We start from the raw sequence: 19,491 nt of genomic DNA, 5'->3' as shown, positions 1-19,491 counted from the left end.
TTCTGTCTCTCCTTTTCTCTGCTCATCCCCTGCTTGTGCTTGCTCTCTCTCAAATTAAATAAACAAACTTAAAAAAAAAAGAGTTAAAGTAAAAGATAAAGTTAATTTTAATAATATATTTTATTTATCCTAATATATCCAAAATATATTTCAACATACGATCAATATAAAATTGAGATACTTTTATTCCTTTTTAATATCAAATCTTTGAAAGCAAGTGTTTATTCTGTTCTAACAGCATATCTATATTCAATCTAGCTAAATTTCAAATATTCAATAGCCATGTGTGGCTACTAGCTACTATAACTGAAAAGCACAGATCTATACTCTAGAAAATGTTCAATAAAGCCAATTTTAAAAAGTTCCACACCCCCTATCATATCATTAGCAAAATTTCCAACTTCAGAAATGACAAGATGATCCTAAAATTGTCTGTAGGAAAGAAAAATACAGTCCACATATGAAGGATCAGGAATCAGAACAACCATGAACATCTGAAGAACTGTAACAAGAGAAGACAAATGGAGCCATGCCATCCAAAGAATTCAACATATAATTCTGTACATAGGAAGTAATGTTTTTCAATATACAAGGTCTAAAATGTTTGCCTCTCGTGTGACCTTCCTCAGGATGCCATTATCGCTTACACTCTAACAAATTAAAAACTAATAATAATTTTAAAGAGTCCTAGGATCCAGGAAATGGGTCTCCAGTAAAGGAGAAAGGCAAACAAAATTGTCAGGATTACAGTAAAGGGAAGTCTCAGAATGATAGCTGGGTAACAGCCCAAGGCAGAAGAAGGCCAGTTTGAACAGAGCACATGGCTTCAAGGTATGCCTCCAAAGACGTAAAAGAAATCTGTATGTAATCTGGTGCCTATGAAGAGAAGCTTTCTGAAGCTTGGTAAGAACATTTAAAGATGAAATTAGTGGTATTTTCATAGAAAGCCGCAAATTGATTTAAAAAAATTTTACCTAGGCCCACCCTGGCCAAAATAAATATATAAAAATCAATCACAAAGGTAAAGGAAGAAATAGTTTTGTAAGCATTTAATTTTGGAAAATAAAACTGGGTAACCAGAAAAGGATTATACAATGAAAAAAATAATAAGTGTTTTCAAGGAAAAACTCTTGAAAAATAAGAATTTTATATTTTAGCCATTTTTCCATGTAATTTATGAAAAGACTGAAAGTTACCATACATACACTATTCATTTAAAAAAAAAAAAAAGGAAAAAGTATTTTCTGACACCAAATAGCCCAAAGAATGGCAAAGTTGACATTTATAAAAACCATAAATACTACATTCAGTAAACCTAAGTTAAGTCTAAATTTCTCTCAATACAGTTAAGAAGTGTGTAAAATTTAAAAAGAGTTTTCCTGGGCATCTGGATGGCTCAATATATTAAGCACCCAACTCTTGATTTTAGCTCAGGTCATGATCTTATGCTGGTGAGATAGAGTCCTGTGTTGAGCCCTGTGTTGGGCTCTGAACTGGGCATACAGTCTGCTTAAGAGTCTCTCTCTCCCTCTCCCTCTCCCTCTGCCCCTCTCCTGCTCTCTCTCTCTCCTTCTCAAAAATAAATAAATAATAGATAAATAATTAATTAATTAATTAATTAATCTAAAAAGAATTTTCAGAAAGCATATTATTTAAAGCATTATATAATGACTAGTACCTGAATTTCTAAGCCCTGTGTAGTTTGAGAGATGAAGATTCTGTTTGACTCCATGGTGTTCTGTTAACCATAAAGCTATGCTATTTTCATTTAAGAAGAAGGAGGAATAGAAGGTGAAGAAGGAGAAGGAGAAGGAGAAGGAAAAGGAGAAGGAGAAGGAGAAGGAGGAGAAGGAGAAGGAGAAGAAGAAGAAGAAGAAGAAGAAGAAGAAGAAGAACAAGAACAAGAACAAGAAGAAGAACAAGAACAAGAACAAGAAGAAGAAGAAGAATGAGGAGGAGGAGCAGGAGGAAGAAAAGGAGAAGAAGGAGAAGGAAGAGAAGGAGAAGGAGGAGGAAGAAGAATCATCTTCAAAGCTCTTTTCAGAGAAAAATTCAGCCTGTATGAATTTTTCATTAAATAATTAAAAACAAAGTAAATGGAACATTAATATAATAAAAAGCTAGAAAACTGACAACTAAACAACACAAAAAAGCAGAAGGAGGAAAATAAGGAAATAGAAAAAAATAAGTGAAGCAATGAATAGGATATAAACATCTTTTAGTAAAAGCAACGATGATAAAATTTCTTCTAATCAAATCTAAGAAAAAAAATTAAAACACAGAATTGTACATGAGAAAGGAACTCAGTAGGTAGATTATAAAACTTACATGATGACATTATGTGAAAATCTATGTTAATAAATTTGAATACCTTCAAATTATGGTATGCTATGGTATCAATGTATGACATAATAGTGACTCAAAAAAAGTAATAAAATGAATAGGTCAATAACCATAAAAGAAATTATAGTATTTCAGAAATCTTTCCAGAACATATCTAAATAGTGTGGAACTTTTATTTTTAACCTAATATAAAATGCTGAGAAATGAGTTCCCTTCTTCTTAAATGAAGTTAGCATAATACTGACAAAAAAAAAAAAAGCCAAGAAAATAGTTATATGTTGTAACGATGGAGTATTCACTACTGAATATACCTAAAAATAATAGAACAAACAATACATAGCTATCCATTGAAATACGTTTTAGTTATAACCAGTAATAGCTTATTTCCAGAATATGACCATGATTACCATTCAGAAATTTATTAATATATTCATCAGATAATAAGTGTAACTAGAAAATTAATGATAACCTGTATAGATGTCCAATGTATTCAAAAATATTTAATGGCTTTTATTGAAAAATAATTAATTTAAGGGGCGCCTGGGTGGCTCAGTCGGTTGTGCGTCCGACTTCAGCTCAGGTCATGATCTCACAGTCTGTGAGTTCGAGCCCCGCGTCAGGCTCTGTGCTGCCAGCTCAGAGCCTGGAGCCTGTTTCAGATTCTGTGTCTCCATCTCTCTCTGAACCTCCCCCATTCATGCTTTCTCTCTCTGTCTCAAAAATCAATAAAGGTTAAAAAAATTAAAAAAAAAAATAAAAATAATTAACTTGAAAACTAGGTATAAAAAGTCCTCTTGAGAATAAATCTATTCTCATATAATAACAAGAAAAGAAAAGACCATTAAAATAAGGAAAACAGTCTCAGGGAATGAAGTTCTCACTGAATACAAATAAAAATAAAACAAAAGAAATTAAAAATTAGTGAAGAAAAAGATGAAATTATAGCTATCTATACAATGTACGATTAAATATCTAAATGACTAAAGACAATGAATTATAGATCTCTTAAACATAGAAATATTTCCACAAACTCATAAGTAAGGTCCACAACATGCTATTTTAGAAAATAATCAGCAATATGTAACCATAAATTTTATTTGATGGATATTCTACTGCAATTATGGCCTGTGTCTCCTTTTACCTTGAGCTTATAATATCACTATGGCTTTGTTGTTTTTATGTTGATTTTCTTTTCCTGAATCTTCTCGAGAATTTTATTGGAATGTTAAGAGGAAGTATATCTTTTATAATGTTGATGAAGACAGCTTCATTATAGACATCTCATGAGTACTTTGATTACAAATTTGCAGACAGTTCTAATAATTTACGCTATAAAAGCAACACCAGAATTTAGAAAAGGAACTCAGTACTGACAGAGTAAATTAAAGATGAACAATAGAGGGTAAGCTTAAACAGAAAACCAGGCTTTTAACAAAGGGAAATGTTAGGCTTTATTCCTTCAGCTTCTGTTCTTCTTTAGATCTGACTTGGGAACCCTGTAGGTAGCCCTTCTACAGCAACTGTCCAGCCCTAATGTCCTGCAGGACAGCTGGTATAGGGGTGCCAAGCCTCTAGCAGGTGAGAAGCCAAACCATGGTCTAATACCAACTAGCAGAATAAAAAAGTGATATTCTTATGCTCTAACTTAAAACAGTTTGCATTTTTTTTCTCTGAAAATAGTTATTATATTTACCCTAAATTGCTTCCTATATATATATATATATATATATATATATATATACATATATATACACACACACATATATATATACACATATATATATAGTTGATATATATATATATATATACATGCATGTTGATATATATATATATATATATACATATATATATTGTTGTTATTTAAGAAGATTTCATGGAAATTTTTATTATGATGGTGAGAAATCTTAGAGAGCCTCATTTTTAATTAGCTAATTTTTGTTAATGAGGATGAAAGAAACTGAATCTCATAATTAGAAGTTGATTAAAAAATAAAAGAATTCCCTATCAACATTATGAAATAAAATATATTTAAGTGCTTATTTAGTTGACCATATTTTATAAAGTATTTAAAAAGAAATTCAGAAGTGGAGACTGTTACATTATATATGTGATTCATTTATAAGGCATTCATTTACATTCATTTAAAATGGTATTTTTAAACCTGATGACATTTAACAAGAATCTAGTATCATTAGCATTTGTAAAGATCAATGACTATTTGGTTTGATAACTTCCTATACTTATCCAAAGCCTGCAGGCAATTTCAAGCCTTTAATCTCACTTCTTTACCACCACTGTCCAAACTACATTTTATTCAATCTAAAATAGTATTGTTATTTTTTTGTTAGCTAAATTTAGGAAATTTCATCAATGTCTATAGTAAACTTCAATCTTAAAAATGGAAATGGATAATATATTTAAGGGAATTAGTTTCCCATAAACTCAACTACTAGTATTTAATTATATTTTAGTGATTTATATGACTCTAAATGTTGGAAAAATATGTAGAAACTTAACTGGACAAACTAAAAATATTTTCCAATTCACAGTCACAAGAAATGACCAAAAAATATAAGCAGGAGATAAGCACAAATAACAGCACAGTTGATTGTTATTACTCCACTGACAGGACAGTGTTCTTGATTTCTTTCTTTAGCCTCTGCCATTCCAACTGTTGTGCTTTTACTGTCATAGAGCTAAGAAAGGTCTTGCCATTGTCTGAGTCCCGGTCTTTCAAATTCCTTCTATTCACCATAATGCTGCCATCCCTAATTAGCATTCTTGTCAGAAGCCTGTGGTGCACTACAGGTTATCATAATTGGAAGTGAGAATACCAGGAGAAAAAGTGAACAAAACCTAGCAGCTACAATCAGAACAACTTATATTTTTAAGAAAAGACAATACTAAGGATGACTGGTTTGTTAGGACCAAAAACTACCAATGAGAGAATCTCCACATGTGCTTATGTATTGTTCTCTTGACTGGAAAACACGCCACATTTCAATATCTCAAGATGTTATTAAAGGGACTTTTTGGGTGCCTGGGTGACTCAGTTAAGTGTCCGATTTGGGCTCAGGTCATGATCTTACAGTTTGTGAGTTCGAGCCCAAATCGGGCTCTGTGCTGACAGCTCAGAGCCTAGAGCCTGCTTCAGATTCTGTGTCTTAGTCTCTCTTTACCCCTCCCCCGCTCACAGTCTATTTCTCTCTCCCTCAAAAATACATAAACATTAAAAACAAAAATTTTAAAAGGCACTTTCACATAAACTTCCTGGATAGAAAATGAATAACTATTATAATCTGGAACTTACGTTTTAAAACACCAACACAATAGTGTAGCAGGCCTGTAGAGCAAAAATTTACCTTAATAACTTTTTAATAAACCATGTTTATTATTTACCTTTTACCTTTTTTTTGTTTTTCAGAATTTAAGTGCAATCTGAAACAATCTACAAAGTTTCCTTTCCTTTCTCTGATTTTGTTTTGCAAGGTTACTAAGCAAAGACATTCTTCTTCTATTTTTTTTTAATGTTTATTTTGAGAGAGAGAGAGAGTAAGCATGAGTGAGGAAGGGGAGAGAGAGCAGGAGAAAGAGAATCCCAAGCAGGCTCACATGGTCAGCACAGAGCCCAACAAAGGGCTCAATCAAACAAACCATGAGATCATGACTTGAGCCAAAATCAAGAGGCAGATGCTTGACCAGCTGAGCCACCCAGGCCCCCCAAGACATTCTTTTTAATAACTCATTCTCGCAATAAACACACAAATTCTTTAGTGCACAACTGTAGGCACAATCACTATGTTCTTATTTGCAGCAAACTGTGTTTACCTATTTTCAAAAGAGTAACTACCAAAAATTTACGCAATGCCCAAAATATCCAAGTCTTTATTGGTCATAACTGTCATTCCAAGAAAAGTTTTTTTAACTGTATATCTACAGCAATAGCTATAGAAATAATAAGAAGGTAATATGTTGAAGTTAACTTAAGAAAAACAGTTAGAGTTTTGCTAGTTGTCCTGTTAAAAATATTTCAGGAAAGATACTAATTTAGGGTAATATTGATTTCAGAGGATTTGGCTTAGTGTTTATCATTTATATTTAAGTAAATACTGATCTGCTATTTAATTCCTCCCATCAACTGAATTATCAGTTTAGATGGGAAATTTTGGTTTATCATTTTTGTATCTATTTTGGCCATTAAGTATTTCATTAGCTTAATTCCTTAGTGAAAAAGAAAGAGAAAAAAAAATAAACCTCAAGCTCAAATCAATCAAATGTGCCATTTCACTGCTTTTCCAGTAAAAGGTTTGATGGGAAAGGAGACTGCACCTATTAGCTAATCTCCAAACTGCATCTCATTTCTGAATCTAATTTATTATCCCCTTACATGAATAATCAAGATTTGACTATACACAAGTTATTGCCAACATCTCCATTCATAGATGACTAAAGAGAGCTCATTATCTCCCTTCCCAACATCCTTATCATGCTCTGTGGCAAGGCTAATGCCACATCTCTTAGACTTTTAACCTGAAGTCCTCATCCATATTCCTCCACTTCTTTCCCCCCACATGTAATCCACCCCCAATAAATCTCATACTTGATTTTTCAATGTTGCCATCTTTTCCCTTTCCCATTTGATACAATGCCTCTCAACTCAGACTCTATAAATGTCCCATTCCATAGTACCCACAAACAAACCGTTCTCACTTGTTCAGAATGTTCCTTGACTCACTTTTTTGCTACACTCTCTTAAAATAATTCATCTTATTTTCTCTTTTTGTTATCTGAATTGTGAATATGGGGTTTAAAGAGACTGAAGTATCTAAGAAAGAAACCTCTGCTCTGAATGAATAGAAAAGTACTGGAAACATGAACAGAGTTTGGAAGAAGTGTGGTAAGGCCTGAATTGAAGGAGGAGGTTTGGTGCATGTTAAGTTTGATACTGAACATCCGCTCAGATCAAGGATGCAGCTGAAATTTAGATTGTATAAGTTTACATGGTTCTATTGTGGTAATATCTTTGACAATCAGAAAGCTAGAGCAAAAATACTGCATTTCCATGTCGTTTGCTGTGGTTTAGCTGAACCAGAGATTCAGATTTCTCTCTTCATTCTTCCATACCAAACTTAATACATTGTTCATGATAAAATAAGCTTCAAAAAAATCACAATACTGAAAATAATGTTGGCAATGGAAAACAATATCACAACAAAATAAAAATACTTAATCTTTATTATGTTGGCATTTTTAAAGCAGATTTAATAAAGAAGGATGAAGAAAGCACATGTGTGTGAGAGAAATTACGTGGTTAAAAAAGGGAGGTTCTGGTCACTTCCAAAACCCTTAAAAATTAAGATCCTAGGGTTTTAAAAATTATGCCTAATTTCACATTAAAACAGCTTTCTTTCTGTATGGTGCCACCACCAATAGTTTTATGTTTATCTGATTAATCTGGAGGCTTAAGAGAATATTAATAGTTATTTGAAGTAAAATACGTTGAGCTATTAAAGCATGAGCAAGAGAAATGTAAAGTGAAATGTAAAGAGAAATGTAGTGCCAGCAGACACCCTGAAAGAGAAGAAACAACATGGTGAGAAAAGGTTTGGTTGCTTTTCAACAAGCAGGTAGCAGGAGTAGGGTCAGAGGAGTCTGAGTTTGAATGAGGCACTCTCATCTCAGACGTTAACATTCAAGTAGTACTTGTGTGTGTATACTTACTATATCTTTCTCAAATTATTTTGATCTTATTATCTCCACAATACATGTTTCAAACTGCTTAGAAATGGTGTAGGGGTTGCTAAGAATGAAAACCTTTTTCTTTATGAAGCTGCAGTATCTGGGTTTCCAAGCCCGGATGCTAGCAACTTATAAAGAAGAACCATGTGCTTGACAGTCCATCTGTGACAATGGGAAGAGAAGAATCAGAGGGAAAATGTATTGCAGTGGCAGACTTGAAGCCCTAGAAATCTGCTTTTGTTGATGTTACGGCAGAAGCCGCAGCACCATTTAGGGGATGATTCGGTCACTTCATCTTTTGTACTGTGAAACCTTCCCATTGTCCTTGGAAGCTTGCTCCCAGATAAGCCTCCTGTATCTGTGGGCTGTAACAATAAAGCTTTACAAGCCTAAGCAAGTAAACTGGATACTGAACTATATAACCTTCCAGGAGGTTATATAGGGAAAAAAATAAAAAAGTAAGACTAAGTTGCAGATGCAAACACACTTTTTGAATTCATTGAGCAACCAAGAAGAAAGAACCTTCTTAAGAGAGGTGATTTTTCTAAATTCATAGTCATTTGCATGTTGAAGTGCTACTAGCTATGAAGGGAAAAAACATGTTCAGTGGCATTTAAGTGTTAGTAATCTTTTGATGGACAAAAATCAATTATTATACAGGAGTAGCACAGTGGGAAACACTCAACATTTTTACACAGGCCTGAAAAAATCTACGGAAAACCAAGAACTCAGTGGTAAATAAATGAAGTTAAATAAATATTCGGTCACCTGATGCTGCTCCTAGCTAGTGGATCCATAGCAGTGAGGACAAAAGGATCATATTATAAATTGAAGATATAGGACACGCTATTCTCTAAGAGCACTCTATGTCTTGTTCTAAATGGTATTTTTGTTATTCATTTTGGTAATTAAGAATTTATGTTTTAACAGTTGCTATGAAATAAACTCCTCATAAATGAAAACATGATTCTAAGGTTAAATTTTTAGTTCCATTAATAACAAAAAACAGAAGAAGCAAGGGAATTTTAATAGCAACTGAACTTGAAATTCAAAGGCCAGAGAGGTAATATAAGGTATATTAAGAAGAGGGTATGAGTAGACCGAAGCTTTAGGTCCAGTCTTGCAGGTGGAGTTACATAAATTTCCAAATTATAGGATATCCTAAGTCTTCATTCAAAATTAAACAAAAAAATAATAAACACTTAAAAATATTTAAGGCTTTCTAAAATGAATCATTCCATGATATAATTATATGCTGCACCCATACAATGTATTGGGCATAGGTTATATTGTTCAAGGGGAGTAAAAGATATTTATAAACAAGATGCTCCATCTCAATTCTAAAGAGAAGAAAATAAGATAAACCCCAACACTATTTTGATTGCCCAGAAAAATCTGAAATTATGGTTTAAAGAGGCTGAAAGAAAACTGAGTGCTACATTAAAAGAGGAGAGAAATGGGAGGGCCAAGGTACCCAACCAAGTGTAATCTAATCTTGGCCTCCATGGTAGGGAATGTCTAGCCATTTGGGGCACACCCATAATAGCAAAACAGTTTTCTAGCATATATAGGATTTCTGGATAAGAAGTACTGCTTTAGGGGAAAAACTCTCTCAATCAAGATGTTGTTTTGGCCATAAACTATAGATGCTAGACTTTTCCATAGTTGGCCAATGGAGTTTTCATTACATAGTATTGGTTGCTCAAGTTGCCTAAACAGATTGGTTAAAACCCCACTACTCTACTTTTTAGCTGTGTGTCCATGAGTAGGCTATTTAGGCAATCCAGACATTAGCTTTCTTAATTGTAAAAGTAGTAGCAATAATGCTATCAAAAAAGGTTATTATGACTATTAACTGAGTAAATACATGAGTAGTGCTTTGAACAGGGGCTAGCACATAGCAGGCATGCAATAAATGTCTGTTGTTTTTTTGTTTTTCGCTTTTTGTTTTTTTGGTAATGGACTGTGTCATATTTTATAAAGCTGAGAAGCAGACGAAGGCACCAAGGCACCAGCACCAGCCATTATGGTTTTCTTTCCATTTTGCAAATTTTTCAAGATCTTTCCTGCTTTAGGGCCCTTGCATATGCTATTCCCTCTGCCAATAATACTCCTTTTTCTCTACCTTGCTAATTCCTTCTCAGACTTCAGATCTCTGCTGTCTATTTCTCTGCAGGGAGGCCTGTCTGACTTGTCCTGTCACTCCTGACTCCAAGGATAACTCAGAAGTATCCTGTAAAAGGCATTACTCTGCTTATCTTTTTGTTATATCTTAATCAGAAGGTAATGTATGTGTGTGTGTGTGTGTGTGTGTGTGTGTGTGTGTGTGTGTAATCTTCCCTATGAATCTTCACCATTTTCTAAGTTCCCTGAGGGCAAATACCATATCTGTTTTGCTCAGCAAACAAAGCTTTCGCACAATCATAATTCAGTACATATTTATTAAATAAAGGAAGAAATAAAAATAAATTCAAGAGAAATGGAGCGATTATGATTAGCACACTGAAAATGTCAAATCCTAGAATACCTCACTGTTTTTTCTTAAGGCACATATCTTTTTTTTTTTTAATTTTTTTTCAACGTTTATTTATTTTTGCGACAGAGAGAGACAGAGCATGAACGGGGGAGGGGCAGAGAGAGAGGGAGACACCGAATCTGAAACAGGCTCCAGGCTCCGAGCCATCAGCCCAGAGCCCGACGCGGGGCTCGAACTCACGGACCGCGAGATCGTGACCTGGCTGAAGTCAGACGCTTAACCGACTGTGCCACCCAGGCGCCCCTTAAGGCACATATCTTAATAAGAATATTGAACAAGAAGCAGAAGTGAACTTCTCTTTGGTATCTCCACAGCTTCTCTTTGTGGAGATACCATTATTCGCAACTCAGCCAGAAACTCCTCTTAGATTTTTCCAAGAGAGAAAAGGACAAAATTACCAAACATAAATCAAATGATCATACCGCTTTATAAAATATAAACTATCAGTAAATTCTATCAAGCATAATGCTTACTAAATAAGGTAAATAGTCTCTTCAAACATGTTCTTTTCTCAATTGTGGATATCTTATGATCAGAGTATTACTCAGAACAAGAACTTTTTCAATAAGTGATATAAAAACAAAGTGACTTTCCTTTTAGTAAATATCAGAATCACTTAGAGACCAATAGAGGGATATACTCTAAAATAGAAATAAACTATTTTTTAATGTTTATTTATTTTTGAAAGAGAGAGAGAGTGAGAGACAGAGTGCAAGCAGGGGAGGGACAGAGAGAGAAGGAGACACAGAATCTGAAGCAGGATCCAGGCCTGTGAACTCTCAGCACAGAGCCCAACTCAGAACTGAATCCATGAGCTGTGAAATCATGACCTGGATGGAAGTCAGATGCTTAACCAACTGAGCCACCCCGGTGCCCCAAAAACCTATTTTTTTTAATGTAAGTTAGTGTATGTTTCATAGTTGATCTTACATCTTAGTTGTGCAGAATAACGATCTGAGCAGTTTGTTCTCAATCATTGTTATACATCAGAATTACCTATGGAAGTTTTTTAAAAATGAAGATCTCCTAAGTCCAAAGCTCAGAGATACTGTTTTAAAAGGTATGAAATGTGTTCTGGGTACAAGTACTTTTTAAAAGGCTTTATTTCTGGTTTCAATATAAAGCTAAGATTAATACCACTTGTTTCAATAGACACAAAATTGTTTATGCTTGAGAAAAATGTCTGAATACTTCTTATAAAATAACCATGAGTAATTAAGACTGAGAAATTATATGGATCACCTTAATCGACCTGCTTTGTTGGGACAAGCAGTTTGCAATAACCTTCACAGTTGAAAAATATTTAAGTATAACCATTCAAAAGTTGCTTACTTCTTCTAATTTTCCATTTAATTAAATACTGTTTACTTAATTTAATTTGACAAACATTTGAGTGCTTGCTATGCCTAGGACACTTTTTTTCTGACATTGAGATATCAAAACTGTAAAATTTGATCATGGGCTTTATGTTCATCTCAAGTGGAAACACATATATACAAATTTTCTAAAAAAAACAGTGCATAATTGCCATTATAGTGTATTATGATACATAAAGTGTACATCCCTCCACACCCCACAACGTACACACAACTTAATGGAGAGATCAGATATTTTCATGGAGTGGTTGTCATTTGAGATGAGTCTGGAAGGATGAATAGGATTCTCACAGGGAGATGTAAAGAAGTGAGCAGTTTTGGAGCCATAAGATAAGTGACGTATCTGGGAATTTGTGGATCAAGGAGAACACAGAAAGAAGTGCCAACTGCTAAAGACTACAAATGTCCCCTATATAACAATTTTTATGAGCATTGCAGAGACACATATGATGTAAAAATAGGAGACATAGATCCTATTCTTCAAAGAAGTGTTCAGTGATGTTTGGAGAAATACTGCACACATGAAATAGGTAAAGAATGGTATAATATTAATCCTAAATAATATAAAGTACTGACAAGTACTATCAAATCTCAGAAATGGCAAGCAACATATTGCAGACAAAAAAATAGGGCTAACACAATCATGGGAATAGGTTAACTGGTTACCCCAGGTAAGTTAAAACACAGAGTTCCTGAAAGGGCATAATAGGAAATGAGGATGGAAAGGTGGGAGAAAACAAGACTGTAGGATGTCTCGAACATAGGGTCAAAATTTTAGGCACTTTTTAAAAAAAAAATTGTAATGTTTATTTACTTTTGAGAGAGAGAGACAGAGTGTGAGCGGGGAAGGGTCAGAGAGAGGGAGGGAGACACAGAATCCGAAGCAGGGTCCAGGCTCTGAGTTGCCAGCCCAGAGCCCGATGTGGGGCTCAAATTCACAAGCTGTGAGATCATGACCTGAGCCGAAGTCAGACGCCCCACTGACCGAGCCACCCAGGTGCCCCAAAATTTTAGGCACTTTTTAATGGTCAATATGGATTCACTAAAGCATTATAAGCAAGGAAAATGACAGATCATTACAATGGGGAGTAGAGTACATTGCAAAGGGAAAAAGGCTGTCAGCAAATGGATAATTTCATGGTTACTGCCATAGTCCTAGCAGGAGGTAATGAGATCCAGGACATACAGGCAGAAAAAAGATGCATTAGCATCTTGTGAAAGCATTTCAACTGAAGGACAAGGCCAGTGAGTTGGTGGGCATGAGAGTTACCTTTGAAAAGAGAGGAAGATATAAAGAGAACTTAGGAAGTTTAGATATGATAGATAGAGACCCAGTATTCACTGAGGTTCTTAGCAAGGGAGTGATTAAAAAACTCATGAACTTCCATCAGTGTCATTTCTTTATTACCACCTTTGCTTCATTATCAAGAGTCTTTAACCCAAGCTCTTTTATTCTGACATGCCTAAAGATGTGACATCCCTTGTTGTTAATAAAAGAACAACATTATCAATTCCTCCTGGCTTGCTTTCCACCATAAATCAAATATAGAAATTATATAACTGCTAAAAGTGTATGGTGGTTTGTTTGTTCTGAACATTAATCTCACATTCTTATCGACTACCTGGGAAGACACAAGAATTAGCATGGATAAGCTTACTCTGTAGGTAGAAAGTAATGACTTAATTTTAAATAAGAGGTCCTTGCTTATTCTAAAATTAAAATTCCCATTTCAAATGACATAGTAGGCATAGGTAAATATTACTATAGGATCTAATTAAAATATATCATTATAAGGAGGGTAAATATATCCAGCGCATCTGTATTAATTCTGTTGCTGGTGAAAATTTTTCTGGTTTAAGAAAGCACTTGTCACCTAATTTTATTAGGGAGAGGATTTTCCATGATGAAGACAATTGAAAGCAAGGTTGGAATACAATAGGAAAAATCCTGAAAAATTAATTACGGGCTCTCTAAAAGATATTTTCAGGAGGTGAAAGCAGAAGCAAAGTTCACATGTAGCCCCTCACATAACCATATACATCTGCATGTCCATACATATTTTAAATCTTAACACTGAAAATTCTTCAATAGGAAGAATTTTGTAGAAATTCTCATTTTGTAGAAATGTAATGCATTCTAGTAATATATAAAGTTGTATTATTAATCAATATAAACATCCCAAACATTAATACAAGTTATATCATTGAAGACTAACATAATAAAAACTGGCTAAATTAACCTTGACTTATCTGTTATATAGTAATTGCTAAATAACTGTAAAATACATTATATTCTGTTCCTTACTGTTCAAATTATAATGCCATTTTTAATCCACTTCCATGTTTATCTACATTTATCTAAAAAAAAAATGGGAAAACAAATACTTACCAAAATGGTGGTAACAATCAAAGAACGATTGGATAAGGAATCTGTGATGTTGGCTGGCTTTCCTTTTTGACTTTCTGTCATATTCAGGCCACTGGCGGGATCCCAAGTTCCAATCTATAAAATAGCATATGTACTTTGTAAATTGTCCATCAGGCACCTGGGAGAAAGCACTGTAAGAGAAAGTTAAGACTGCTAACACTTATTATTCACCTCTGCTGCATTATCTGCTGTCGCTAAAGTAAAGGCTGCTTGTTTTAAGCATGATTCACTGCTCTGTGAAGTGTGTCCAGTGAAGTGTGACATTAAAGAACAAAATGATCCACTGCACTTCTACAGTCAGTATGGGAGCTTAATTTTCCATTCGAACTTTCATTCACCAAGATAAACCACATTTGATGATACCTTGATAGCTGGCTAGAAACTCATTAATAGTGCATATCTTTTACTGTAATGGATCTATCTCATCCTCTCATTACAAAGATAACATGCCATGTTATATAGACAAAGCTAAAGGAGCAAAACCTGGGAATCCAGGATAAATTAACAGGCAAAGGCAAGCTTGGAAGTGGCATTGATTGGTATTTTGCATGACCCCCAATAGAGCAAATCTTACCCAAAATTGCCTTTGGAAGCTTTTAAAAATACACCTTTGCAGCATTCAAAATACTCCAAAGAGACATTACAGCACAATCTCATCAGAACAACCCATTCCAGTACTTATATCTGTATGCTATTTAATATGTACTTTAACTTAACTGATACTCTCTAATAATTAGGCCATACACTCTCAGTGTTCAGAAATTTTATACCCCCTGAACACAACCTATGGAATGATACAGCACACCTCTGGGAGACATGTATCAGTGCAGAATGCCACTGAATGCATAGATTGGGTGGTTTATGTAAACCTGCACCATTGCCCTGTCATATAACAATGGTCAGCACTGAAGAAGAACAAAGGTGGAAGAAGATTTAATTCAGTAGTTCTTTTCTCCACCCTCTCAAACTTAGAAGTCATCAATAGTAAAATTTGTTTACCATATCCCTCTCACCAATGACCCAATGTGTCCATTTAAAGGAGAGGGAAACTATCAATTATCAACTTATCTTTAAAACAAAGCTGTGTAGGCACCTGAGTAGCTCAGTCAGTTAAGTATCTGACTCTTGATTTTGGCTCAAGTCATGATTGCACAGCATCCTGAGATAGATCCCTGCTCTGCTTTCAGTATGGAGCCTGCTTGGGATCCTCTCTCTCCCTCTCACTGTGCCCCTCCCCAGCTTTCATGTGTGCTCTCTCTCTCTCTCTCTCTAAAATAAATAAACTTTTAAAAATACATAAATAAAATAAAATAAAACTTTGTATATAAATTAAATTATTTTAAAAATGACATTGATTTAGCAGGTAATATTTACCCTGGTCTACCTAAATATGTTAAAAATAGTCTAATTAGCACAACCTTATTCAACTTGATTATTATAATCTTTTTTATATTTCTATATTTCATTGCATTTACTTTTTTCTCTTTTTTCATTTGCGTACCTTTCTCAGTAACCTATTAAGATGTCTTTTTCCCTTTAATTGGAGAAGCACAAAAGTAGAAATATTACTAATTTCTGTCCTTCATAAGAAGAATAGGTAAGCCATTCTAAAAGTTGTATTTAAGTGTAAACCCAAATATAATTTTTCTTTTTTAAAAGGATTTTATTTTATTTGTTTATTTTCGGGGGGTGGGGCACAAAGAGAGGGAGAGAGGAGATCCTAAATAGGTACCGCACTGTCAGCACAGATCCCAGTGTGGGGCTCAGTCCTATGAACTATGAGATCATGTCCTGAGCTGAAATCAAGAGCTGGACACTTAACCAACTGAGTCACCTAGGCATTCCCCCAAGTATATATTTTTTTCAAAAACACATTAACTATACAAGGGATTCAACATAATTTTAAAAAAATTTTTTTAACGTTTATTTATTTTTGAGACAGAGAGAGAGAGAGAGCATGAACAGGGGAAGGTCAGAGAAAGAGGGAGACACAGAATCTGAAACAGGCTCCAGGCTCTGAGCTGTCAGCACAGAGCCTGACGCGGGGCTCGAACCCATGGACCGTGAGATCATGACCTGAGCTGAAGTTGGACGCTTAATTGACTGAGCCACCCAGGCGCCCCTCAACATAATTTTTTTAATGATATCTAAAAAAATTTTTCTTGCCATATTTTCTTACATTGAGTTAATTTTCCTCTTACCATTAAAAACTACACGTTCCCAATGTCTGGGTCAATACAGGAAAAAGTCAAATAATACAGTAAGAAAAAAATACTGATATCAGCATTCTCTCCAAAGTATATTATCTACTGGTCAATTAAATTACTTTAGACTATGACTACCACGATGCCATAAAGACGGTCAAATTGTAATTTAGGGTCAATAATGTAAAGCCTTCAGGGGCCAGACAGTAACATCCATGTGTGAAGAAAAAGGGCACAAGCCAGTAGTAAGAGTTTCCAGGCAAAGGTATGCAACTTCTAAATTTCACAAAATTTCAAGGCAGAATAGCATGTAACAGTCACAGTCCAGACCCTGCTCTTCTGACAGCTGTGCTTTGGGGCTGCATGCTTCCAGAGTAGGTGATTCTTTTAGGTTCCAATAAGGCATCACTACAGCTAATAGAGGCCTTACTAGGGAACTGGGTGGGGAAAGAGAGGATAATGTAAAACCTAGAATGCCTGCTGACCTGCTTAAATTGCTTCAAATTCAACATCATAAACAAACAAACAAACAAACAAACAAACAAACAAACTCCATTGGCTAAATAAGACACATCTGCAGATCGGATTTTGCAGTGACTGGCATTTTTCTGCCCCTGGTCTATAATTAATACCTATTACACATTTGTCCTCTTAGATTTTCTTTCCCTTTTTTTTTCACTATTGGCTACATAGCTAGATTTTTCAGATGTGCAATTCTACCAGCCAAAGCATTGGCAAACATCATTTTCCCACTGTCATCTGCCTAATGACATCCTTAAAACTGTTAAGTTTTTCAACCTTCTACCTAAATCACTAATACAAATATTCCCAATTTTGCTTATCATCATCCTCTATGATTACTTGCATAAAAAATAATTTAGCCATATGTCCACTCATCTAAATATATTTGTCTTGTTTCATTCTGTCTCTGGATGGAGGGGTTCTGGTTCATAGTATATGAATCCATAATTTCCTATAATCATAAATATTAGGTATTCCCTTCTACAAATCAAGGTTTCTGAACAGATTATTATTATAAGGTTTCAAAAATTTCAGTGGCATAAATTTTAAATCAAAAAAATTGCAAGATCCCTAGATTTTAAGTATATGGGGAATGTCTAATTCAAAACTTTCTATTGCTTGAGGGAATTGTCACCAGTGAGTTTTGGTTTATTTTGTTTTAATCACAAGAAACATGGCTAACTCAAGACAATCTTTTTCTGTTTTAATCTATTTTCTTAACACAATTTTTTCATTATATTATTTAAACAAGTCTTTAAAGTACTTTTTTCAGCTCCAAAATCAAATAAAAATATCTAAGTACTCTTGACCTCACAGAGTTGTTTTAAGTAGACTGATAAAAACTCTCAACAAAGTGGTGCAAAGGGAATGTATCTCACTACAATCAAGGCCATATTTGACAAACCTACAGCTAACATTGTACTAAATGCTGAAAAGCTAAAAGCCTTTCCTCTAAGATCAGGAACAAAACAAGGATGCCCACTCTTGTCACTTTTATTCAACACAGTACTGGAAGTCCTCATAATGGCAATTAGACAAGAAAAAAATTATCTGAATTGGAAAGGAAGAAGTAAAACTCTATTTGCAAATGACATGATATTATATACAGAAAACTCTAAAGACTCCACCAAAAACTATTAAACTAATAAACAAGTTTAGTAAAGTTTCAGGATACAAAAGTCAATATACAAAAATCTGTTACGTTTCTACTATACACTAATAACAAACTACCAGAAAGAAATATTTTTAAAAATCTCAGTTACACTTGCACCAAAAAGAATAAAACAACCAGGAATAAATTTAACCAAGGAGGTGAAATATCTGTACATTGAAAACTATACGACATAACACAAAAACAGACACACAGATCAATGGAATACAATAGGGGAACCCAGAAATAAACCCATGCTTATATGGTCAATTAATCTATGACAAAGAAGGCAAGAACACACAATGGAGAAAAGACAGTCTCTTTAATAAATGGTGCTGGGAAAATTGGACAGCTACATGCAAAGGCATGAAACTGAACTACTTTCTATCACTGTACACAAAAATAAACTAAAATTGGATTAAAGACCTAAACGTGAGACCTGAAACCATAAAAAATCCTGGAAGAGAACACAGGCAGCAATTTCTCTAGACATCAGCTGACACAACATTTTTCTAGATATGTCTCCTAAGGCAAGGAACACAAAATGAAAATAAAGAAATAAAGAAATAGATAAATAAATAAATGAACAAACAAAACAATTGATACTACATCGAAATAAAAAGTTTTTGCACAGTGAAGAAAATCATCAGCAAAACAAAAAATAAACCTATTAAATGGGAGAAGATATTTGCAAAGATTATATCCAATAAGGGGTTAATATATAAAATAAATAAATTTACACAACCCAACACCAAAATCAAAATAAACCAATGAAAAACCCACAACAAACCAATTAAAAAATGGGCAAAGGACTTGAAGAGCCATTTCTCCAAAGAAGACATACAGACGGCCAACAGACACATGAAAAGTTGCTCAACATCACTAATTATCAAGGAAATGCAAATCAAAGCCACAATCACCTTACACCTGTCAGAATGGCTAAAATCAAAAAGATAAGAATAACAGGTGTTGGCAAGGATGTGGAGAAAACTGGAACTCTTGTGCACTGTTGGGGGAATGTAAATTGGTCAGCCACTGTGAAAAACAGTATGCAGGCTCCTCAAAAATTTAAAAATAGAAATACCATATGATGCAAGAATTCTACTACTTGGTATTTACCGCAAGAAATGAAAACACTAATTCAAAAAGATATGGGCCCCTATGTTTATTGCAGCATTATTTACAATAGCTAA

At 34.3% G+C, this 19,491-nt stretch overlaps 1 protein-coding gene across 6 annotated transcripts in view; it reads right to left on the bottom strand.

The window, feature by feature from the left end:
• GRIK2 (glutamate ionotropic receptor kainate type subunit 2) overlaps positions 1-19,491 on the bottom strand; it is a 662,286-nt gene that overhangs the window by 230,769 nt on the left and 412,026 nt on the right. For all 6 annotated transcript variants that reach the window (XM_043592016.1, XM_043592013.1, XM_043592015.1 and 3 more), the window contains one exon: positions 14,384-14,497. In XM_043592016.1, the coding sequence (XP_043447951.1) occupies positions 14,384-14,497 (114 nt within the window). The remainder of the gene's footprint in view (positions 1-14,383; positions 14,498-19,491) is intronic.

This window comes from Prionailurus bengalensis, chromosome B2 (assembly GCF_016509475.1).
Source record: "Prionailurus bengalensis isolate Pbe53 chromosome B2, Fcat_Pben_1.1_paternal_pri, whole genome shotgun sequence".
Lineage (NCBI taxonomy): Eukaryota > Metazoa > Chordata > Mammalia > Carnivora > Felidae > Prionailurus > Prionailurus bengalensis.
Note: the sequence above shows the minus strand (reverse complement) of the source record. Positions and strands in the feature narration are given on the sequence as shown.